At 44.1% G+C, this 25,039-nt stretch overlaps 1 protein-coding gene across 1 annotated transcript; it reads left to right on the forward strand.

Annotated features, from left to right (window-relative positions):
* The first annotated feature begins 1,123 nt into the window (after nucleotides 1-1,123).
* Nucleotides 1,124-24,517, forward strand: SAMD5 (sterile alpha motif domain containing 5). The gene is made up of 2 exons (XM_030194977.1): nucleotides 1,124-1,573; nucleotides 24,428-24,517. The coding sequence occupies exons 1-2, from the start codon at nucleotides 1,124-1,126 to the stop codon at nucleotides 24,515-24,517; spliced, it is 540 nt and encodes a 179-aa protein (XP_030050837.1).
* The last annotated feature ends 522 nt before the right edge of the window (nucleotides 24,518-25,039 follow it).

Here is a 25,039-nt window from a genome sequence, read left to right on the forward strand (position 1 = left end):
GACACATTTTTGCTGGGGACTGAGTACTGCAGGCGTAGAAGCCAGCTATTAGAAGGGACAGGATCACCCAAAAGCTGGAGAAAGGAAGCAGCAAGTGGTTAACACTCTTCATCGGGGCAACCCTGAGACAAAGAGAGATCGCTAATACTAAGTAAGAATAAAACAGATCAGCCTACAGCTACCCTGCAACCAGCTTTCGGCAGAAGCTGCAAGCCGTTTATAAACTGCCGAACAGTGGCAGCCCCAAACCTCAAAAAGTTGTTCCAGATCTATCGCTGTGGAAACGCAGTTGTCCTGTTGCTTGGAGAAAAGTCGATTTTTCACATTATTTTGTAGGTTGCAAAGACTAAAAAGAAAGGACGTGGATTGTGAAGAACTGGTATTTTTCAGCGAGGTGTGCAGAAGGAAAGTGGAATTAGACGCTCAAGGGGGGGGGGGGGGGGAGAGTTGGCCGGCTATTGAGTGTTACTGACTGTTATTGATCGCTTGACGAACGGAGGGCGGAGACGAGTTATCTGGCTTCTGAGACATGAAGGAGGAGGCTGGGGAAGTAACTCGAAGGAAGTGCGGGAAGAAGTCGCCAGGAGTGTTGTGATCGCGTTTGGGAATCTGAAAAAAAAAAAAAAAAGCAAGCAAGCAGGTTCAGAGGAAAATCAAGCCGAAACAAAAGTCGGATCACCCCTAAAAGACTGGAAAAATAAGTTACTTGCACCGTGCACAGACACAGCACTATTAAAACACCTGCAACAAGCTAGCAAAGGTGCATTTAGTACGTGGTTTCTATTTTTGATTAAAGTCAGTGAAACTGAAGAAAACTAGACTGGCCGAAAATGAAGATCACTCAAGTATATCATTTCTGAAGCGAAGGACATTATTTGTTGCGAACGGAAAGATTTCTTTTTTTTTTTTTTTTTTGAAAGCTTTATTCCTGCCAAAAAGCATCAGGAATCGACTGTCAGACTCGTTGGAGATTTTTTGTTCACTTTGGGAATTTCATTTTTTTTTTTTTTTTTTGTGTGGCGTTGAATGGTGATATTTTATTTGGCGTCTATTTTATTTGGCGTCTATCTTGTTTCATAGAGGTGGCGGGAGGGCTTTACTGAAATTTTCTTTTTTGCAAACCATGTGCACCAACGTCGTTTACGAGTGGCTGAAAGCCTTGCAGCTCTTGCAGTACGCGGAATCCTTCGTGGATAACGGCTACGACGACCTGGAAGTTTGCAAACAGATCGGGGAGCCGGATTTAGATGCGATAGGGGTGCTGATCCCCCAGCACCGGCGCAAGATCCACGCCGCGGTGCGCAGGCTGAAGGAAGAGGAAAAGCAGAGCGACACGGGCCTCTATTTTACCCTGGAGCCCCAAGGATTGCCCCCCCTGGAGATTTACCCCAGGCACCTGGCCAGAGCTTGGTGGGAGGCCCCCAGGGCCCAGCACGGTTTACAGACTGGTTTCAAGGGCCACTCGGTGGACAGGGATCTGGTGACTTATCCGAAACTGAAACTCAAGATAATGATCAGGGATAAACTGGTCAAGGACGGGATTAACCTGAGCAAGCCCCCTTACTCCAATAAGGTAAGAAGTGGTTTAAAGTTCATTTTTCTTAGGCGTTATACGTATAAAGACAGTATGAAGAACGTGCATTTTGATGGGGAAAGTGGTAGGAATTGTTGGATGTGGAAGTTCCAGAAAACTTGCAGGACAATTGACTTTGCGCCTATCTCGATGAGTAAAAATGGGACGCGGAAGTTGTCATTGTTTGTTTATTTAAATTTCACCTAGTCATGTGCTACAAATGAATTGAGCTCTTTTGACAATTCAATGGGCACCTTTTTAAAGCATTAAAGGATCGAGCTCCTGCATTAGATTGCTTTGTAAGGTAAGGTGAAAGGTTATGTGTTAGCAGGGACGAGGCCGCATGGAGAACTGTCATTTGGCTGGTCTGAGTGAGTGAGCAGATGACGGGGATGAGGCATGGAGCGGGCTGCCCACATGCTGTCTCAAAATTTCTCACCGGTGCTTCCTTGCTTGTACAGTCTGTGATGTAACAGTCCCTCTCCCCCACCCTTTTTTTCTCTGTTTGCCCATTGATTAAAACACTGTATTAATTGCATGCCTCTCCCCATCCCCTATCTTTAATGGCATCTTCTGTCCAGATGTGTCAAGGCAGCAGCAGCAGCAGCAGCCTGCAGGGCTCCTGCCAGATAACCTTGGTGGGCAAAGAAAGGTGGGGGAAATGGAGTACTTCACAAGGGGCTTGGTTAAAGTAGCATTGCCTTTTGGCGACGTAAGCAGACAAGTGGTTAAAATATCCTTAGTTCCTTGCCTTGTCTCCTAGGAAGGTTTCTGTTATTTCATTCTGGGTTTGCAGCGTTTTGAGTGATTTTTTTTTTCAGTTTAATTTTCCTGGTCACGTTTGCTGAGGTCTGGACCTGTCATGTTCAGATCCAGCGCATCTTTGTCCCTACTGCCTGTCTCCAATATGACTTCCCAACCTTTAACCCAGAATGGGGGGAGGGGTATGCGAATTGCACGGCTTAGTGGCAATTTCAACTGTGCTATGCAATTTTTGTCCTTAAAATTAAGTCTCTTTAAATAGCAGGGAAAGTGATTGTTTAGTCAGAGAGGGATTGGAGACCTGCCTGTGTCTGACCAAAGGGAGTTGTAGGCAGTGCTGACTTTTTTCTATCTTTCACGTGTTTGGATGTGGGTGATATAACACAATTTATATACTTTACCGCCGCTTTCCCCATAGTTCTTTGTAGATCTAGAACACAGTTAATGTTATATGTATAAATTTTGGAATGAAGTCTGTTCAGTTAGGTACAAGAATGAAAGAAAGGCTCAGCCATCCACAGCATATCACTCCTCTGCCCTGTGGAGCTGACAGGGCTCTCAACCAAGTGAGGTTGCATTTAAACAATTTTCAGCCAAAACCCGAGCTCAGATTTCAGGTCTGTTTCGGTGCCTAATCCCAAACCAATACCTCTATCTGAAACTCGGGAGAATTCTATAAATGAGCTTCTAGAAGTATGTGTCACTTGCATTTGTCTTTGGCACCAATAATCAGCAGTAACATGTACATATGCATGAGGTGCTTTCTAGAAGGTAACACCTAAGTGCTATAGTGAGTTACTGCAAGGGGGTGTAACATGGGCGGGTCGACACAACACAACACGCACACTTTATAGAATACTATCAATTGTGTGCATTGATTGGTGCAGCAAGGAAGAGACCACACTAGGTGTGGAAGTGCACTAGATCCCCACGAAAGAAGTCCAATGGAACAGCAGAGAAGGAATTGGGAAGGTAGGCTTTTTCCAAACGCAGAGACGGACGTGCGATTAAAAATAGTTTATTGGTAACATCAAACAAATATATGACTCAACACAGCAGTGTTTCGGCGCCGTAGCGCCTTCTTCAGGAGCCTTATGAAGGACTATGATGTTAAAATCATCTAAATATATACTGCAAGTGGGAACACAGTCCACAATCCGGATTAAGTAACTTCTGCGAGCAGAATTGTAGTCTCAATGCTGTTCCATTGATTGGTGCACCCACTTAAACCACCCATTGGCAATCTGCCGCCTGAGGCAAGGATAAGATGGTTACCCCTGCTCAACATCTCTCCCTTCAGACTCTTTATCTCTCAATCCCCCCCCCCCCCCCCCCCAGCAGTGGTCTGACCCCTCCCCCTTGCTTCTTCAACCTCCTTTCCCGAGTGTACCACCTTTTTTAGTTTTCCAAAAGTTGGCAACGGCAGCAGCAATTCTCATAAGCTACCCTGTCGCTACCACTGGCTTATTCTCTCTTCTGCGGCCCGCCTCTGTGGAAACAGGAAGTTACGTCACAGAGGCGGCTGCAGTACAGAAGCGTAGCCAGGTTGAGGCGTCGGGGGGAGTGGAGAGCAGATTTTTCATGTGAAAGATTGCTTTAAAATTAGGTGCCGGCGCTGTCGGAAGTCTGTTTGGGGGAGCAGTCGCTCCTCTGGCAACCCACCTAGTTACACCTCTGAGCGTGTGGGAATTGCTGCTACCACCGCTGACTTTTGGGAAAAAAAAAAAAAAAAAAGAAGGAAGACTTGGGGAAGGGGGTTGAGAAAGGAAGGGGGAGAATCTACGTGCGGTATTTAGAATACGCTTAGGCGTAGTTAATTCAACTGAATCTATGCACGTCCATTGGTGTAAATCCCTGCGCATAGATTTCCACCCTGGCCCATATTTTATAACAATGCGCGTAGATTTTGGAACGCCCACAAGACACTCATTTTACATCACTAACCACGCCACTTTTTGCCTGTGCGCATTAAAATTTATTACAGAATACACTTAGCAATGTAGGCGCGTAAATTCTAACTTTTTTATTTTATTTTATTTTTATTCATTTATACATTATACAACTCCAAAAGAGATGATTGAGAAATTTAGAAAATAATGACTTAAATCATTTATCCATATTATTAATTAAGTGGAAATGAATATTTTACTTTCGACCATTATTCTTGAAATTTAAAGAAGTCTTTATTAAACAGTTTGAGACAACAAAATAGATCAGATACAACAAGTCAGTAAACTGAAAATAAACAGCACAAGAAATCCCAAAAGGGAACAAGTCACAACAGCAGTTATCCAAACACAACCTAGAAACTTCCATGTAGTATAATTTTTAAAGAACAGAAACACAACCCCCCCCCCCCCCAAAAAAAAAAAAAACGCCTTGAATGTAGTCCAACTTCCCTTATAGAATGAGGGGATACCTATAATCTTGTGCACCCATTTTCATGCTTACTCCCGGATTCTATATAAAATTTACGCGTGGTTCCGTTTGTAAATTGTTTTAACAAGCTGTTCACTGTTGTTAACAGCTCTTAACAAGCAATAATGAACACTAATTGGGAAAAATGAGAATTTACGTTCGTACATTTTAAACGTATTCTGTAATGTACTGCGCTTAAATCCTAACGCATGCAGGTAAAAAGGGGTGTGCTTAGGGGGGGCGTGGAAATGGGTGTTCCAAAATCTACACACATTGTTATAAGATATGGGCCAGTGTGCGTAAGTCTATGTGCAGTGATTTACACCAGCTTTTCGTTGGTGTAAATGGACGCGTGTACATTTAGTTGCATGAACTACACCTAAGCGTATTCTAAATACGCCCAGTATTTAGAGTACGCTTAGGCGTGGTTGCCTAATGCGCATTAATTTTAGGCGCCATATATAAAATCGGCCCCATAGCACACAAAATTGCAAGCATAGGTTATAAAATATTGCCAGTTTGGCATATATGCAGGGACTTGTAGTTCTGATTTCCCCATTGCATTCTCAAAGAAAAGGGACCATGCTTATCTGCTTCCATGTTCAGCCAACCCTGCTGTGTTTAATAAAGACATATAATACCTCTGTCCGCATCCAGGAAGACATTTGTAGTAACCATAACATACACTCAAGAGAGAAATTGCAAAGTCAGCGAGTTAAAATACAACGAGGAGCAGTAAGTGAAGCTGTCTAGATACAATATTGGTATTCAGCCTTCTGTTGTACTCTTTAGTATTGCCTGAAAGCAGTGATTTTCTTTTGAGCAATAACTTAGCAGAATTTGAAAATTTTAGAACATAGCAGACGCTTTGGAGCTGTAATATTCCCCCCCCCCCCCCCCCCCCCCGTGAGAGAGTCAGGCTCATTTTCAAAGCACTTAGCCTCCCAAAGTTCCATAGAAACCTATGGAACTTAGCCTCCCAAAGTGCTTTGAAAATATGCCTCAGAGTGTGTGTGTGAGAATGAGTGTGTGCAAGTGCGTATGTGAGACAGTGTGAGAGAGTGTTTCACTTACAGTGTGTGTGAGAGAGTGTGTGTGAGACATGGACTCTCTGTGAGACTGAGTGTGTGAGAGAGAGAGAGTCTGTGTGACAGAGATACCTCCCCCCCCTCTGGTGTCAGCCCCCCCCCCCCTCTCTGGTGTCTGAGCGTTACTGTGCAGGACACTGAGCTCTGGCTGTGCTTCAAGGAACTGACCAATCCTGTTTGATAGAATGCACCTCCAACATTCTGAAGCCGAGAAACCTTGTGTGGTTGGTCACTTCTGCTTGTGACGATCCCGGAAGTACGTGATGTCAATTCAGGAGATGGATACAGAGAGCAGGAATGCCTCAGCCATGCAGTCAGCTTCAGAATGTTGGAGGTGTGTTTTATTATATTGGATGAGAGAGAGTTTAGGAATACTTTAACTTTCATTAATTTAGTAATCAGTGGAACTGATGCTATTGGTCTGTAATTGGTCACATCCCTTTTATCCCCCGATGGATGTTTAGGGATGAAAGTTTACAATGTTACGTTTTGATTCAGAAAAAGATGCCACGTTTGCATAAGTACGATAAATGTGATCTTATACATTCAATGAAGGAGTCAGGAGGTAGCTTGGAGAAGGGTCTAAGATGCAATCGGGGGTAAAATATTTATGTAGAAGTGTTTTGGTTGTATAAGAAGTTGGACCATATTCGATCTTTAGCAGTGGACATTATATTGGGTTCTTCTAGATAATTGTCTAGCTCTCCTGTTAGATTGCATTTTGTCTAAACTTGCATATTTTATGATCAAAATATATTGTCAGTTGTGCTGTAGAGGCAGTATTTTCGTTTGAAGATGTTATTTCCTGTTTACAGGGCCGCCGAGAGGGGAGACAGGGGGGCCCGGCGCCGGGGTCAGGCCACCGGCGCCGGAGTTCTCGGTCTCACCTGCCTGCCTCCTCGGCTCTGGGCCCCCTGCATTCAAAGCGGCAGTCGCAGATCGCCTCTCTTCTGGCCTTCCCTCCCTGTGTCCCGCCCTCACAGAAACTGGAAGTTACATCAGACAAGGGTGGGACACAGGGAGGGAAGGCCAGAAGAGAGGCGATCTGCGACTGCTGCTTTGAATGCAGGGGGCCCGGAGCCATGGAGTCAGGCAGGTGAGACCAGGGACTGCAGTGGCGGAGGTGCGACGGGGGGAGGTGGGGCGGCCTTGTCTGTTTATAAGGTTTGTAACCAAGGCATATAATGGTCCTTTTTACAAAGGTGCGCTAGTGTTTTTAGCACACGCAAACTAAAAATGTGTGCTAAGTGCTAGGGACACCCATATATTCCTATGGGTGTCTCTAGTGTTTAGCACGCATTAAAATCACTAGCGCATCTTTAAAAGACCCCCATAGTTTTTTGGTGTTTGTGCATTCACCGCCTATCAATTTTTCAAAATATTTAATTTTGACATTTTTAATTATTATTATTATTATTATTTTTTTTTTTTTTGTAATTCTTAGTTGCTTTCTTCCATAGTGTTTTGTTTTCTTTGGTTTTTGTTTTCATCCATTTTCTCTTTAATTTTCTGTGCAGTCTCCATGTTTAGGATGTCTTGATTGAACCAGTTAGATAGATTTTTATTTGGTCTAGATTTGATTTTAATGGGAGCTATATCATCTGATATGTTTTTACCGAGAAGTTGTTAGACTCTAGCAGTGAAATTTGCTGATGTTCGTCTACTTTAGACCAAAATTGTTCTGAATTGATTTGGCCACTTGTATTATATAAGGGTGGGGGGCCCTGTTTACTTCGCCACGCTATAGGCACGCTAATGTTTTTAGTTGTGCTAAAAATTAGCACGCAATAATGTTAGAGACACCCATGTATTCCTATGAGTGTCTCTAGCATTAGCGTGTACCAATTTTTAGCGTGTGCTAAAAACGCTAACGTACCTTAGTAAACAGGGCCCTAGGTTTGTTGTGATTAATTTGTTTCCAGTTTACTTTAAACTTTAGTCTACTATGGGCTGACCATAAAATTGGCTCCCATTCTATCTCTGACATGTAGATATTTAATGGGATTATAAGTTTATAAACAAGTAGGTCAAGTATGTGACCTTTACTATGTGTAGAAGTACCGTTAGGAGTTATGAAGCTCTGTGTTTCAAGAAATTCTGACAGTTCTTTCATTTTGATATCATTTGTTTTTTTCTAAATGAAGGTTAATATCGGCTGTTAACAATACATTGTCAAAGTTGGTGCAGATGTATACAAAATCTGAAAATTCTAAATTCTTCTACAACATCTGAAAAACAGAATAAGACTTAATTGGTTGGATAAAGTTTCATCAGTAATGCTATATGCCAGGATTTCTAGATTGGGGGTTTAGTTTGGGAGATCAATTTAATTTTGAAAAATGATTTATAAATGACTGCTTTTCCCTCCGCCCCCTCTTTTTTTTTTTTTTTTTTTATTCCCACTCAGATGATGAGTTTTGTATCCTGGAGGACAAATGTTGAGCAGGGTTGGGTCTTCTTTAGAGTTTAGCAGGTTTCTGTAATTAGTGCAAGGCCTAATTGTTTATTTTCTATTCAGTCTCAGACAATATCTGTTTTATTTATGACATATCTAGCATTTACATAACCTATGGGAATAGGTACGTAGGATTGATAATGGATTGTGTGAGGTTTTATTTGAATTACTTGACAGTTGATTTTATGTTTAGTGTATTTGATATCGTTAAGCTGATTTTTGGTGAAATATTGTAATTGGGCATGTCCACATAGAGTTCTGGAGTGGGAGATAAAAGTGTTTTCTCTGGGAGGATGCCATCTTGGTCTTTGCTGATTTATTTGCATCAATGGGATGTTGTAGAATTTTGTGGTAGCTTTGACTGATGGACCTGTAATCCAGTAAAATAGCATTAAACGAGTGATCCAGCTTATCTGTGTTAAATGTTGGAGTTTGATGAAAGAATTTTGAGAGGAATATAAATACTTTAATAATTTCGAGATTAAGTTTGTACTAAGTGATAGGGTAGGTTGTGTGGCAGTATATACAAGAGCGAGCATATAGACGAGAGGGCATATATGAGCAAAGTCCAAATCACAGAGTAAGCTGAGTTAAATATACAATTAAGAATTTTTACCTTAAATCACAGTATCATGTTCAGGTAAATTGACAGAACAGGCTATAGGAAAAATAGAAGTTGCTTTCAAAGTTGGGCATAATATGACCTGACCCTTGGGCACGCCCATTCGGCGTGATGCCTCAGCGGCAGGCGCGCTGTTCTAATCGCCAAGTGAAGATGTCACTAACTGCTGACACAATTCAAAAGTTTAAAGTATGCAGGAGGGCAGATAACTCACTGGTCAGCGCTGTCTCTGATGTTAAGGGCGATTTCTAGTATTGGTAAGTAGCCACTGAAGCTGACAATGGCAGGTGTGTTCTAATTGCCATGTGATGATGTCACTAACTGCTGTCACAATTAAAAATGTTACAAAATGCAAAACACATCTACAGTGGGGGAAATAAGTATTTGATCCCTTGCTGATTTTGTAAGTTTGCCCACTGACAAAGACATGAGCAGCCCATAATTGAAGGGTAGGTTATTGGTAACAGTGAGAGATAGCACATCACAAATTAAATCCGGAAAATCACATTGTGGAAAGTATATGAATTTATTTGCATTCTGCAGAGGGAAATAAGTATTTAATCCCTCTGGCAAACAAGACCTAATACTTGGTGGCAAAACCCTTGTTGGCAAGCACAGCGGTCAGACGTCTTCTGTAGTTGATGATGAGGTTTGCACACATGTCAGGAGGAATTTTGGTCCACTCCTCTTTGCAGATCATCTCTAAATCATTAAGAGTTCTGGGCTGTCGCTTGGCAACTCGCAGCTTCAGCTCCCTCCATAAGTTTTCAATGGGATTAAGGTCTGGTGACTGGCTAGGCCACTCCATGACCCTAATGTGCTTCTTCCTGAGCCACTCCTTTGTTGCCTTGGCTGTATGTTTTGGGTCATTGTCGTGCTGGAAGACCCAGCCACGACCCATTTTTAAGGCCCTGGCGGAGGGAAGGAGGTTGTCACTCAGAATTGTACGGTACATGGCCCCATCCATTCTCCCATTGATGCGGTGAAGTAGTCCTGTGCCCTTAGCAGAGAAACACCCCCAAAACATAACATTTCCACCTCCATGCTTGACAGTGGGGACGGTGTTCTTTGGGTCATAGGCAGCATTTCTCTTCCTCCAAACACGGCGAGTTGAGTTCATGCCAAAGAGCTCAATTTTTGTCTCATCTGACCACAGCACCTTCTCCCAATCACTCTCGGCATCATCCAGGTGTTCACTGGCAAACTTCAGACGGGCCGTCACATGTGCCTTCCGGAGCAGGGGGACCTTGCGGGCACTGCAGGATTGCAATCCGTTATGTCGTAATGTGTTACCAATGGTTTTCGTGGTGACAGTGGTCCCAGCTGCCTTGAGATCATTGACAAGTTCCCCCCTTGTAGTTGTAGGCTGATTTCTAACCTTCCTCATGATCAAGGATACCCCACGAGGTGAGATTTTGCGTGGAACCCCAGATATTTGTCGATTGACAGTCATTTTGTACTTCTTCCATTTTCTTACTATGGCACCAACAGTTGTCTCCTTCTCGCCCAGCGTCTTACTGATGGTTTTGTAGCCCATTCCAGCCTTGTGCAGGTGTATGATCTTGTCCCTGACATCCTTAGACAGCTCCTTGCTCTTGGCCATTTTGTAGAGGTTAGAGTCTGACTGATTCACTGAGTCTGTGGACAGGTGTCTTTCATACAGGTGACCATTGCCGACAGCTGTCTGTCATGCAGGTAACGAGTTGATTTGGAGCATCTACCTGGTCTGTAGGGGCCAGATCTCTTACTGGTTGGTGGGGGATCAAATACTTATTTCCCTCTGCAGAATGCAAATAAATTCATATACTTTCCACAATGTGATTTTCCGGATTTAATTTGTGATGTGCTATCTTTCACTGTTACCAATAACCTACCCTTCAATTATGGGCTGCTCATGTCTTTGTCAGTGGGCAAACTTACAAAATCAGCAAGGGATCAAATACTTATTTCCCCCACTGTATAACCCAACAGACATACTTTTATTTATTTAAAAAAATTTATAGCCCGCTTCATCTATAATTCTGAGTGGCTTACAACATGCCATTCACAATAAAATTAATAGACAAAACACACAATATTCTTCAATAAAAAAAAATTACATAATAAAGAAAAATATATGAATGAATCAAAAGTTTGCTGAATAAGAAAAGCTTTTAACCATTTCCTAAAAGCAAGTACTGCTTCAGCCTGCCGCAAATTCCACATCTTAGGGGCTGCCAGCTTGAAAATCGATTCTCTGTATTCTTCCAATCTCACTTGTCTGAAGGACAATTTCAAGTAGGCCTTGACTCTATGATCTTAATGGATGAGTGGGAGTATAAATTTTCAAAGCAGAAGAGAGACACAGAGGAGATTCATCATTTAGGACCCTATTTACTAAGCTGCGCTGTAGGCACGCTAACTTTTGCTAGAGACACCCATAGGAATATATGGGTGTCTCTAGCATTAGTGCGTGCTAATTTTTAGCGTGCTCTAAAAAGTTAACGCGCCTACAGCGTGGCTTAGTAAACAGGGTCCTTAATATTTTAAAACTAACATCATAATCTTGAAGCTGATCCAATTAGTATTAGAGAGCCAATGCAATTGCATTAATATAGAAGTAATGTGAGTAAAACGTGAGCACCCTGTAGGACTCGCAGAGATTTTTTTTTTTAGTAAGACTAAAAATAAGGCATTACAGTAATCAAATAATGTGAAAATGTATGCCTGAAGTACACTGTGCATTTGCATTTACGCAGGAGCAGACATCTTTTGTCTTTTAAAAGATTTCTATTCCACTTATACCTTTACCAAATATTTGTTCAAAATAGTTCACAGAAAGCACATTCATAAACAAGGCCAACATACAATAAAAACAAATTCAATATGTCATTCATAAAATTCATCCACATACACGTAATTACCATCTACCATAGGAAAATATGGCTGTCTCGGTGTTTACCGCCAGCTGATTTATACGGCAAGCTAAAAACGCTACCGCAGCTTAGTAAAAGACCCTTTTAACCCTCCATTTCCCCAGGTACAAAACTTAGATTGTGAGCCCACTAGGGACAGCAAAACTACCTGATTATGATGTATACAGCACTGTATATGTCTAGTAGCTCTATAGAAACGATTAGTAGTAGAAAATTCAAGTGTTAAGTACAGAGGGATGCTATTCCATAGAGTGGGGACAGTCGCAATAAAGCATGGTGACCTAGTAGTGTCCAGGTACACCTGACAAAAAGAGGGAGCAGCTAGAAGGCAATGTTAGGATGAACGTAGGGTTCTGGCTGGGGAATATGTTTTAAGAAGGGTGGCTAAAAATGAGGGCACCCCAGAGGATAGAATTTGGTGGGATAGGGAATTCTGTAAGAGACCAGAAGCCAGTGTTCAGCATGAAAAGTGGGGTCACTTGATCGTATTTCTTCTGATTTATGCATGGGTTTAATAGCAGTGTTCTGGTCTAATTGAAGCCTATGTATTTGGAAATTAAGAAGGACAAGTAGGGAATTGCAATATTTCAATTTGGAGATTACAAGTGCAAGAAGAAGAATACGCAGAGAAGAGGGTTCTAAAAGAGATTGAATAGAATATATTTTCCTAAGGGTAAGGAGACATGTAGATACCACTTTAGAAATGTGAGAATGAAAAGAGAGTGTTATCAAGAGTAACATCAAGTATCTTAGTGGAAGTACTATAAGGAAGTGGGTTGTCCCTGATTAAGGGGAGGAAATTTGGAGAAAAACAACATGACAATGGGACTTGGTAATGTTTACTTGGTAACATTATCCGAGAACCCGTCAACAACTTTAACCAGCTTCTCAGAAGCAGAAGTAAAAAAAAAAAAAGATGACTAGGAATCAAGGGGAAGTAAAAGCTGGATGTCATCTGCATAAAGAATGTGAAGCTAAGTGATCTGTAGGAGAATCATTAAGGGAACAAGAAAGACATTGAAGAGAATTGGGCTGAAAAGTGAGCCCTGAGGAACTCCAGAGATTAGTGGGGTTGGGAAGAAGAGCTTGTGCATCAGTGCTGAACAGCAAAAGAGTGACCAGTTAGGAATGGAATCAATGAATGATGGATTCAGAAATATTAAGATCTGAGAGCCGTTGGAGCAAGATGGAATGATCCACTAGGTTGAAGGCGGCGGACATCTTAAGAGAGAATAAGATGACATCCCTTCCCCTGTCGCTTGACAAAATTAACTAGATCTAAGAAGGAATCTGAATCCTGTTTCACAAGGATGCAAGGTCTTGGACTGTTCCAGAAAATTAGAAAGCTGAGCAGCCATCACTTTCTCGTCAATTTTAGAGACAAAAGGCAAATTTGCGTGCACATTTGGCTGCAGCCTATTCTATAAGGCATGGCATGGCACCTATCTCCCATAATGTGTGTTGGTAATGAAGGCATGGCCATGGGAGGGGAATGAGCTTGTTGGGGCATTCCTAAAAGTTCCATGTATAGTTTTGGAATACTGTCTCAGTGCATCTAACTTGGATGCCAGCATTTACACCAGGATTCAGCAGGCACCTAACATTAGTGTGTGAGAATCGGCACTGGGTGTGCACCTGAACTGCTATGGATTTACAGCCTGTCTCACTGACACAGACTACCCAATAAGCACTGTGGATTCTTTTGGATTCGTAATAAGTAAATGAAACCTTTATTAGGGATACAATGATTAGCTCTATACACACAATAATTAGCTAAACAATCATTACATCACTGGTCTCTACATCTAACTAAAAGAAAGCTATAAAACATATATATATATACACATACAACACTGGTCATCATCTCGGCTCTTATCAACAGCTGGGGGGGGGGGGCCGGTTCATAGCGAGAGCTAGGAGCTTCAGGCCAGGTACAGACCTTCTGCACGACACATCTGCCCACAGATGAACCCCGACTCCACTGTGACAAGCCTTCCCTTTTTATTAGGATCTGAGCCCATGTTCAGAGCTAAGGAAAGTTGCAGAAAGCTTCTATGGAAAATTACAGAATGCTTCTCTGCTTACGTCTGTGGGAACGTGGTCACATGTTTTCAGAAGTCCAGGTGGCCAAGCTGGGCCTGGAAAACAAGTGCCATCCTCCCCTTTGCATACCAAATTAGTTAGAGCTGTGTCTTCTCTTCTGCATTCCAATTTGTTTTCACACAATCAAAGTTAAACAACCATTTTTAACCAGAATTACTTCTAATCAACAATACAGACCCCAAGTGCACTGGTTGGTCCAGACAGGGTTGAAAAACTATCTTTAAAATTCACTTCCATTACAGCACCCTTTAAAAAAGAGGTTCTTAACCCAGTCCTCAGGGCACACCTAGCAGGTCGGAGTTTTCAGATTACCCTCATTGAATTCAGTGATATTAAAATGATTGGGGTCTTTTTGTAGATAATATACACCAGATTTACACTAAAAAGTATCAATTATCCAAAACTAAAAGGTCCAAATGTCTAAAACATTCAAATCAGCAAACAAAAAAACAAAAAAAAACCCCCACCTCATACGATACAGTACAAAAAAAATGCAAATTATACCCTGAATACCTTCACAAAGCTGAGTTGTTTAATTCATCTGGTGGTATTCCAGTCCACCTTTATCTTTTCACATAGTGCTGTAAGCATTTATACCTTGAACAGAAACAAACCAGTGCTAAGCAGGTGTTACATATAATAAGGTAATTCTAACTTGAATGATGACAAATTGGTGTTTTTGTTTTAAATGCATGAACATTGCATTTAAAACAAATGGGGAGGGGGGGATGCTACATCAGTCGTTCTCAATCCTGTCTGGAGGAGCAGCAAGTCTGGTTTTCACATAACCCACAATGACTATGCATGAGAGAGATTCGCATACACGGTCTTCACTGTGGGATGCCTGACTGGCTGGTGCACTTGAGAACCACAAGGCCAGGAGGGCAGGTACTGTGGTCGCACTCTGCCTATCAACTCAGCCGCATGGCATTACTTTCTTTCTAAAGATGACTTCATTACTTTAATCAGGGGTGTTGAACTCCAGTTCCTGAAGGACGCCATTCTAGCCCAGTAGATATTCATGAGGAGTTTTTTTGTGGTATGTTCTGATTATGCCGACACCAACCCTCCAGGGCCACAGATTGGTCTGATATGAGACATCCCCTTGTTTGATACAGATTGATTTTTGCAAAGCAGGTAATAACATGAAATCCCTTCTTTTTGTTTTAAAACTTGTTTGGGCACATAGTCCTGCTGCACTGTTCCTTTTCTACCGCAATGCACTGACTCTAACTCGGCGAAATTAACCCCAAAGTGAATGGCATAAGCACACAATCGTGATGATTTTCAGAGCAGTTAATTTGTTTCATCTTAGCTCTGTATGAACCTTTGAATTCACCTGTATTTATTTATTAGGATTTATTTACCGCCTTTTTGAAGAAATTCACTTAAGGTGGTGCACAGTAAAAATAGATCAAACATGAGCAATAGGCAATTACAGCAGTAAAAATATTCAAACAACAATACAAAGTATGGCATGGTATACTACTTACAATGTCAACACAATACATAATAGAACATTTTAAGTGATAGTGAAGGGTAAAGCAAAGATGTAACATACAGATAAGTAAGAGAGTAAGAAGAGTTAGAAACTAAGGTGACTGATTTAAAGAAAGTTGTACATGAGGTCAGAGGGATGGTTACATATTATCTCAATAGGGTAGGAGTGGATAAACACTTTGAGTCTGCTTAATGTGGAAAAAAGGGGGGTATAAATGTTCATTAATAAATAAACATCTCCTGCTGCAGTATGTGTAGGCCGTGTCACTCCTTGTGTGTGTGAGTGAGACTAACAAGTTAGTTACTTCTTCCATTAAAGGCTTGGTTGAAGAGCCAAGCTTTCACCTGCTTCCTGAAGTAGAGGTAGTCTTGTGTTAAGCGGAGTCTTTCAGGCAATGCATTCCAGAGTTTGGGGGCTACTCCGGAGAAGGCTTGCTTGCGGGTATCACATCGTGTAATGTCTTTTGGAGAGGGTGTGGTTAGTGATAGTCCTTGAGAGGACCTTAGTGTCCTTGGCACCGTGTAGAGGATCATCCTATTCTTCAGGTACTCAGGGCCATTTCCACATCATCTGCTGAGGGAGGTTTTCATAAGTTATTGGCTTCACACAGCTGTGGAAGCAAGAGAGGCTGATCATATTCATGTTTTCATTCCTATAAAGTTCATCAGATAACTTTTTTTGAGTAAGTAGAGGCTCGTTTCTAAGTTTGCTGTGGCCACTTGGACTAACGTTTAAACGCAGCTTGGTATATGCTCATTTTTACAGCATCCCATGTCCTTTCTGTATAAAATGAATGTACTGGGAATATAGAGCACACTGTATACTATGTCCAGATACTCTGTTCACAAGAGTTTTCCATCTGTTGGAAGGCTCAGGTTGGTTTGCTTGTTACTAGCCTAGGCAGCAGAATTGGATAAGTATGCACAAGAGCAGGTATAGGCCATTTATTGTAATTACAAGCTGTAATGAAATCTCACTGAGCTGTCAGCTGTCGGTCCTTATGTAAGATAAACTGCATGCTTAATTTCTGTGGACAGTGTCCCATCGTTATTTAGTCTTAATTGCCTTGATTTTGACAAATAGTGTATTTCCCTGCTAATGCCTACGAGTAGTTAATCTGGTTGTAAAATATTTGCATTTCATTCAGATGTAAGGTCAGGAATTCATAGTGGGTACCAAAAATCCTAGCACATTTTCTTTGGTCTTTGTCCTTCTATGGCAATACTGTGGCAAGGATAAAATGGGAATGTGGAAAATTACTGACAGTGTGCAGATTGAAGCTACAGGACTGGTTCTTTCTTCTGAGCTCTGGCTGAGCTTCTGCCTGACTGTACTATGCACAGTTTTCCTCTCTGCATTGTAGCAATAAACAAGTATCAATCATTGCTGTGTAACATACCAGAACTGTGAACATTCCGCTTTCATTTCAAATGATTAAAGGAAAAAGTCAAACTACAAGAATACCACAGAATACCAACCTAGGTGGCAGTGAAAGCGACTCTGGGATGGTGTATGTGAAAAAATTAAAGGAGTCTGGTTTAGGTGGCCCTTAAAGGATCTGCTCAGAAATCAGAATAGTATTTTGAGCCGACCTGGTGATGACGGTGCTTTGCTCTGCCGTGTGAGGACCTGAGTTCAGTTTCTTGAGAGAGATGTTGAAAGGCTCGTTATAGAGCCGTGAGTGCGGATGTCTCAGCGCTGAGCTTCTGCTGTGAGCATAACCGCACAAAATGCAGCAAGTTAATCGTATGCAAATTTTACATGTAGCAAATCTGTGGCAAAATGGGGGAGAATGCCGGATGCACGCGCTTAAGGTTTCATGGTAAGCACGGCTTCTTGCGTTCATGTCTGAACCAAAACTGAATTATGTCAGCACACACCAGTGTTTTTTGAGAGGCTCATATTTAAGTGCAGAAGAACAGGCATTGATGTGTGCTTTCATTTTCAGTTGTGTTACTATCTGCCTTTAAAACTTGCACGGGCTTGGATAACAACATCAAACCAGGCACTTATGTGTAAAATCTTTTCTGCAAAACCTTCTACGCTACCCTGGACCCTAGCAGTTAATTTTTTCTGCACACGTTAAAAGTGGGCGGCGTACTCTTTGCATAACACAGAATACCTAAATTCCTTGTCATCAGCAGCAGATGAATCCATTACGAATGGGTTGTGTCCACCTACCAGCAGGGGGAGATAGAGAACACTGAAAACCATAGTGCCTCTAGGACGGCTAGCTCCATCTGCCTCTCAGTATTTCTCTACCTCCCAGCAGGGTTGGACGCAAGTTGTTCAGCTCCTTGAAGATTGTGCCTGGGGTGGCTCCTGTGCTTTTGCCAGTTGTAGCAGGAGTGTTGTGGCTAAGTGGAGCCCACTTTAAAGGCACATAGGTTTGCCCTTTCCCTGCCTTTCCCACCCTCTTTTGCCTCCGGAGTACCTCTGTAGCTGTTTGCCTCCAACTTTCCTCACAGCGTTAAAAAAAAAATCGCACTTTGACAGCGCTGCTATTTCTGAGGCTTTTCCTGACTGTGCAGCGTGGCCGGAGCTTGTGGACTCTGTCCTTTGAGGTAAGAGCGGTACTCAGCTCCTCCAGGGAGGGCCCGCGGGCGGCGTCCCGGTTGGAGTGATTTTGGCGTGAAGCAGCCATTTTGAATTTTATTCCGCCATTTTTTGGCGATGGCTGCTGAGGGAGTTAAGCGCTATTCCCGTTGTGGCAAGCGCAGATCAGCAGCGGGGCTCTGTAAAATGTGCTGTTTAGACAGTAGAGCCAGTACGAGCATGGCGAGCGATGATTCTTCCCGCTCGATGGAGCTGGCAGCGGGCGCCATCTTGGAAGCGCCGCATGGCTTGACCCACGCGGTTGCGGAGGAGTCTGAGAGCAGAGGGGCGCCTCAGGCCGAGGCTACCAGAGGAGCTCCGTTTCCCGTGGCTCCTAATTCGGAGACGGGAGGTCAGTGTCTGACACTGCGTTGCTACCTGGTCCCCCTCCGACTGATGATGGCCCGGGGCTGATGTTAGATGTGGATGCCCCTGAGCGTTGGATGCACGCTAAGCATAGATGGGTAAATTCCCTGTCGGAGAGTGGCGCACCCCCCTTTTCCCCCCGTGGTCGGGATGTGGGGACTCTGAGGGATCTGGCAGGCCTTCGTGGTCTGAGGAGCCAGAGGAAGGTGCCGGTTTGGCACTGGATCTGGATGATCCCACTGTGGTTCGGATTTTCCACCGCGATGAGCTGCCAGCACTTATTTCTGATGCTTTACAGACCCTCTCTATTGATGATCCTGTTAAAGGCGAGGCCTCCTCTGGTAATCCGAGGATGGCGAGTACTAAGAAGCCTGCTCGAGCCTTTCCTTTGCATGACTCCATCCAAGAGCTTATTTCTGCTCAATGGGCAGACCCTGAGGGACCCTTGAAAGTGGCCAGGGTGATGGGGCATCTTTATCCTCTGAGTGAGGAGCACTTGGCCCGTTTTGGGATGCCTAAAGTGGATGCCTTAGTCACGGCGGTGACAAAAAAGACCACCCTCCCAGTAGAGGGAGGGGTCGCCCTGAAGGACATTCAGGACCAGCGCCTGGAATCAGCGCTAAAACGGTCCTTTGAGATTTCGGGCCTAGCCTTAAGGGCATCTGTTTGCAGTTCTTATGCTTCTCGAGCCTGCCTCTCTTGGTTACAACAGGCAGTTGAACAGCCCGTGGATGGTGCAGAGTCCCTCGCTGAGGTTGCACCGCGAATAGAGTCGGCCTTGTCATTTTTGTCTGATGCCCTCTATGATCTGGTCAGAGCTTCAGCTAAATAGATGTCTGTGGCGGTGTCCGCCCGCCGCCTTCTGTGGCTACGGCATTGGGCGGCTGACATGGCCTCTAAGCAAAGGCTGGTGAAGTTGCCCTTTCGGGGTATTCTGTTATTTGGAGAGGAGTTGGAGAGGATCTGGGGGATGCTAAACCCCAGAGGTTACCTGAGGATAGGCCGCGGCCTTCTCCCAAGGGTCAAGTGGTTCCCTCCTCCTCCAGATTTTTCTTTTGAAGCTCGAAGGTATCGCCCGGGGCGCTCTGCTGGGTTTACTCAACGTGCCCGTTTTCAGCAGAGGAACGCTCAGTAGCTGCCTTTCTCAGGCGAGAGGGTATCCGGGGTCACCCGTACCTCGATGACTGGCTCATCAGAGCAGACTCTGCAGAAGAGAGTTGTCACATAACAGCCAGAGTGGTCTCAGTACTGCAATCTCTGGGCTAAGTCATCAGTATACCCAAAGGTCACCTGACCCCCTCTCAATCTCTAGAATATTTGGGGGTCCGGTTCGACACAGCCTCGGGGTTTTTTTTTTCTACCCGAGCAAAGGCGGTGCAAGCTTCAGAATCGGGTCCGTCTGCTCCTGCGGATGCCTCGCCTGCGAGCTTGGGACGTAGTCCAGCTGTTTGGGGTCGATGACTGCCACCTTGGAAGTGGTGCCATGGGCAAGAGCGCACATGAGACCTCTGCAGATTTCCCAGCTTCAGTTATGGTCTCCTATGTCCCAGTATTATCAACGTAGACTCACGTGGCTTCCTGCGGCCCAACTTAGTATGGAGTGGTGGCTCTCAGACAGCATGCTGTGGCGAGGAATGCTGCTAGTGCTTCCCGGTTGGTGCCTGATGGTAATGGATGCCAGCCTGGAGGGCTGGGGAGCACATTGCCAGGGAAAGCTATGCCCAGGGTCTGTGGACATCTGAAGAAACGGGGTGGTCCATCAATCGCTTGGAACTGAGAGCGATATTCCAGGCTCTTTTGGCCTTTCACAAGACTCTGGAGGGACTGGCTGTCAGAATTCTGTCGGACAACACGACAGCAGTGGCCTACATAAATTGTCAAGGCAGCACTCAGTGCCAAGCACTGGCCGCAGATGCCGCTCAGATATGCCACTGGGCCGAGCTACATCTGCAGCTTCTGTCAGCTGCTCACATAGCAGGTCAGAGCAACGTGCAAGCCGATTTTCTAAGCAGGTATCAAATTGACCCTGTGGAGTGTGAACTGGCAGACGAAGTGTTCCTTCAGATCTGTGCCAAATGGGGAACTCCCGTAGCGAATCTTATGGCCTCAAGCACAAATGCCAAAGTCCCGTCCTTTTTCAGCAGATGGAGAAATCCTCGCTCAGCGGGGTTGGATGCCTTGGCTCAACCCTGGCATCCGGGCCTCCTGTATGTGTTCCCTCCGTGGCCCTTAATAGGGCGTCTCCTCCTGCGAGTTCGGCTGCATCAAGGAGTGGTGATTCTCATTGCCCCGCTTTGGTCTTACGGCATGGCTATTGAGAGGACGCAATTGAGAGACAAGGGCTATTCGAACAAGGTCATCTCCACTCTCTGCAGGCCCGCAAGTGTTCCACTTCCTTGGCCTATGCTTGGATCTGGCGCCAGTTTGAGGCTTGGTGTGTTTCTAAAGCGATCACACCCATGCGGGCTTCTGTCTTGCTGATACTTGACTTTTTGCAGGATGGTATACAAAAAGGCTTGGCCTATAATTTCCTGCGTGTTCAAGTGGCAGCCTTAGCATGTTTTCGGGGGAAGGTGGCTGGCCTCTCCCTGGCTGCGCATCAGGACATTGCACAGTTTCTTAGAGGGGTGCTTCGGCTCCGGCCTCCCATGCGGGCACCTTGTCCGGCTTGGACCATGGGGCTAGTATTAAAGGCTCTTCAGTGTTCGCTCTTCGAGCCGCTGAGGCGAGCTTCGGAGAAGGATGTGACTCTAAAGACAGTCTTTTTGGTGTCCATTACATCGGCGAGACGGGTGTCTGAGCTCCAGGCGCTGTCCTGTCGAGACCCTTTTCTGCAGTTCTCAGAGTCCGGAGTAACGGTACGTACTGTGCCTTCCTTCTTGCCTAAGGTGGTTTCAGCGTTTCACCTAAACCAGCCTATTTTTCTGCCCTTCTTTACTAGGCAGGACTTTCCGGAATCTTTTGGGCAGTTGCACCTTCTGGATGTGCGCAGGGCTCTGTTGCAATATCTGCAGATGTCAAATGCTTTCAGGACCTCTGATCACCTTTTTGTATTGTTGTCAGGTCCTCGCAGAGGGTCTAAAGCCACTATAGCCTGTTGGCTTAAGGAAGCCATTTTTTCTGCATATCTGCTATCTGGCCGGCCTCCGCCTGACGCCTTTAAGGTACATTCTACAAGAGCGATTTCCTCCTCTTGGGCGGAGACGGGAGCACTCTCTCTTCAAGAGATATGTAGTGCAGCTACTTGGGCTTCTAAGCTCTCTTTTGCCCGTCATTACAGACTGGATGTGGCTGCCAGGAGGGACGTGCTTTTTGGAGCACAAGTGCTTGCGCGTGGTGTGGCTTGTTCCCGCACTATCTAGGGATTGCTTTGATACATCCCATTCGTAATGGATTCATCTGCTGCTGATGACAAGGAAGGGAAAATTAGGTTCTTAACTTGGTAATTTTCTTTTCCTTTAGTCACAGCAGATGAATCCATGATCCCTTCCCGATTGTTTTGTGTTCAGTTTTTCCTGCAGACATGTTCCCTCATTGGGAGAAGTTGGAAAACAGACTTCAGGATTTCTGTTCTACTACAGGAGGTTGTGTTCGTCCCTCCTTTGTGTTACTGCTCCTATTCTGGGGCATTTGTTCGCTGTGAGGAAAGTTCATGTTATGCTACTTTGCGGTTTAACACTGCTTTGGAAGCTTCAAAATACTAAGAGGCAGATGGAGCTAGCCGTCCTAGAGGCACTATGGTTTTCAGTGTTCTCTATCTCCCCCTGCTGGTAGGTGGACACAACCCATTTGTAATGGATTCATCTGCTGTGACTAAAGGAAAGAAAACTACCAAGGTAAGAACCTAATTTTCCCTTTCCTCGGAGTGTGTATGTTGTGTGTTTGACAGTGACTGTGTGAGATAGAGAGAGTGAATGAATGTGCGAGTGTGTGTGACAGAGAGTGAGACTTTATCTTCTGTCCCCTGCCCCCCCTCCAGCCACTCAGCAATGCTTCTCTCTCCCTTGCTCCCCCTGTAGCCACCCAGCGATTCTCCTCTGTCCCCTGCCCCCCTCTCTCCAGCCAACCAGCGATTCTCCTCTGTCCCCTGCCCCCTCTCTCCAGCTACCCACTGATTCTCCTTTCTCCCCTGCCCCCCCAGGCACTCACCGATTCTCCGTCGCTCCTTTGAAAGCCCTGCCCATCTGTAGCCTTCCCTTCGAATTCGTTCCCTGTTAGTCCCGCCTTCTGACGTCATTTCCTCTTTCCGTGAGGGCAGGACTCAGAGGGAACGAACTGGAAGGGAAGGCTACAGACAGGCAGGGCTTTCAAAGGAGCGACGGAGAATCAGTGGATTCCTGGAGGGGGGGCAGGAGTGAGAGGATAATCGCCACCATGGGTGGCAATGATGGTCCGGGCAGGTGGGTTGGGCGTTCATTGGGTCCTCGTTCTTGTGACGTTGCGGACAGTGAGAGCCAATCAAATGCAGACTTATGAACCCTTCCCTGTTTCTGATCAGTGTTGTATTCAGGGCCAGCTTAACCATTGGAGCAGGTGATGCTGTGGTCCAGGGCACTGGCAGTTTAAGGGTGCCAAAATATCCAGCCTCTGACCTCATCTGGTCTACAGGTTATTTAAGCATTTTCTTCCCCCCCCCCAGGTCCAGTCTCTCCTCACCTCTCTCACTCCCCCATGGTGGTGGCGGTGCATCAGCAACAGCAGAATGATAGTCTGCTTTTGGCCAGCCTCTGGTCGTCCCTCCACCGCATTCTGCCTTCTCTGATTCAGTTTCCTGTGGGTGAGACACAACAGAGGGAAGACCCAGGGGCTGGCCAAAGGCAGCCTGTCATGCTGCCGCTGATGATCGACGTAAACTTTACTGGACCTACGCGGAATGAGAGAAGTAATGGAGTAGTGCTGAACCTGCGGGGAGGGGAACAGATGAGGGGGAGAGATACTGGCCTGAGGGAGGGAGAGTTATGAACCTGTGGGGAGAGAGGGGGCACTGGAAACAATGCAATTGTGGGGGGTACCGTCAAATTAAGTAGGCTCAGGGCACCACTATCCCTTGAGCCAGCCCTGGTTGTATTGATGGTTCAAAAAAGTGGGAGGAATTTCTTCCAGTTTTACATATTATTAAGGGGTTGCATAATATATTTTGTAAATTAGATCGTTGTCCGGTTTCAGTTTTTAAGACGATGTGTAAAACATTTAGTAATTTTTAAAGTATGAAATATTGGATGCTTCCGATTTCTTCCATTCCTTTTTTAGCTAAGGTTTTAGAGAATGTTCTTGAGCAATTACAGGATTTTATTGACCAACATAATTTACTTGACAAAAATCAATTTGGATTTCTACCAAAACATAATACAGAAACACTTTATATCTGTTTGTGATACTATAAAACTTGATTTTCATTGTGGGTCTCAATATTTTATGGCAACCTTGAACATATCAGCTGCTTTTTGACATAGTTAACCATACAATCTTACATGAAAGATTGTAGAGTTTTGGAGTGGTTCAATTTATTTTTAAATGATTGCTCTTGTCAAGTTAGGACTAGCCATGATGCTTCTTCTTGGGCCCCTTTGGAATTTGGTGTTCCACAGAGATTGGCTGTGTCAGCTGTCCTTTCAGTTTATACATGACACCAATTTGCAGGCTTTTGACCTGTTTAGGATTACAATATAAGATTTATGTAGATGACTTGCAGTTCTTTTTTTCCTGTTAATACTACAATTGACGAAGCTTTGAAATATTTGTCTTAGTCTATAGCTCTGATTTCAAGATAGCTAGCTATGAACATATTTCAGTTAAATGTTGCCAAAGCTTAAGTTTTATTTTTGTCTAGAATTAGGAATAACAATTGCCCTACTAATTTTATTCTTGATGGTTGTAATGTACCAATTCTGTCAGAAAGTCAGTATTCGGGTTTCTTTTTGATGCATCTCTTTCTTTGAAGAGCCATATTAAACAGGTTGTCAAAACAGTTTTCTTTAAATTACGATATTACGATTGCTTAAGAGATTTGTTATCCCCCTGTGCTGCAGAGGTTGCAAACTTCACATTTTGATTACTGCAGTGCTCTACTGATTGGTCTGCTATCCCGCAAGTGGCTCAGAACTCTGCAGCTCATCTAATTACTCAAACCTCAAGATCTGATCACATTTCTCCGGTTTTGGCTTCTTTTCATTGGTTGCCAATCGATAAAAGGATTCATTTTAATATTCTGACTTTAGTTTTTGGAATTTGGGATTTGTATCTTCAGTTTTGTCTACTACTTTAAAAGTATATAAGCCTGTTAGGGCTTTAAGATCTGCTGACAAATTGCTTCTGGAAATTCCTAGTTTTTGTACCGTCAGTTTACTTGGCCTTAGGTCTTCCACATTTCAAGTAACGGGTCCCACTTTATGGAACTCACTGCCTGTTGGCTTATGGAAAATTGATTCATATATTTTCTTTAGGAAGCAGCTTAAGGTTTGTTTATTTCAGGAGGTCTTTTCATAAGATTTGAGTAAAACCTGGGACTAGCTCTCGATTTGTTATTTGAGACATGATGTGGCGTTTGTTTTGTATGATTTGTGAATTTGTTTTATTGTGTATTTTTTATTGTAAGTTAAGTATTTGGTTATTTTGATTATATATGTTGTTGTTGTAATCCA

Source organism: Microcaecilia unicolor, chromosome 3 (genome assembly GCF_901765095.1).
Source record: "Microcaecilia unicolor chromosome 3, aMicUni1.1, whole genome shotgun sequence".
NCBI classification, from domain to species: Eukaryota; Metazoa; Chordata; class Amphibia; order Gymnophiona; family Siphonopidae; genus Microcaecilia; species Microcaecilia unicolor.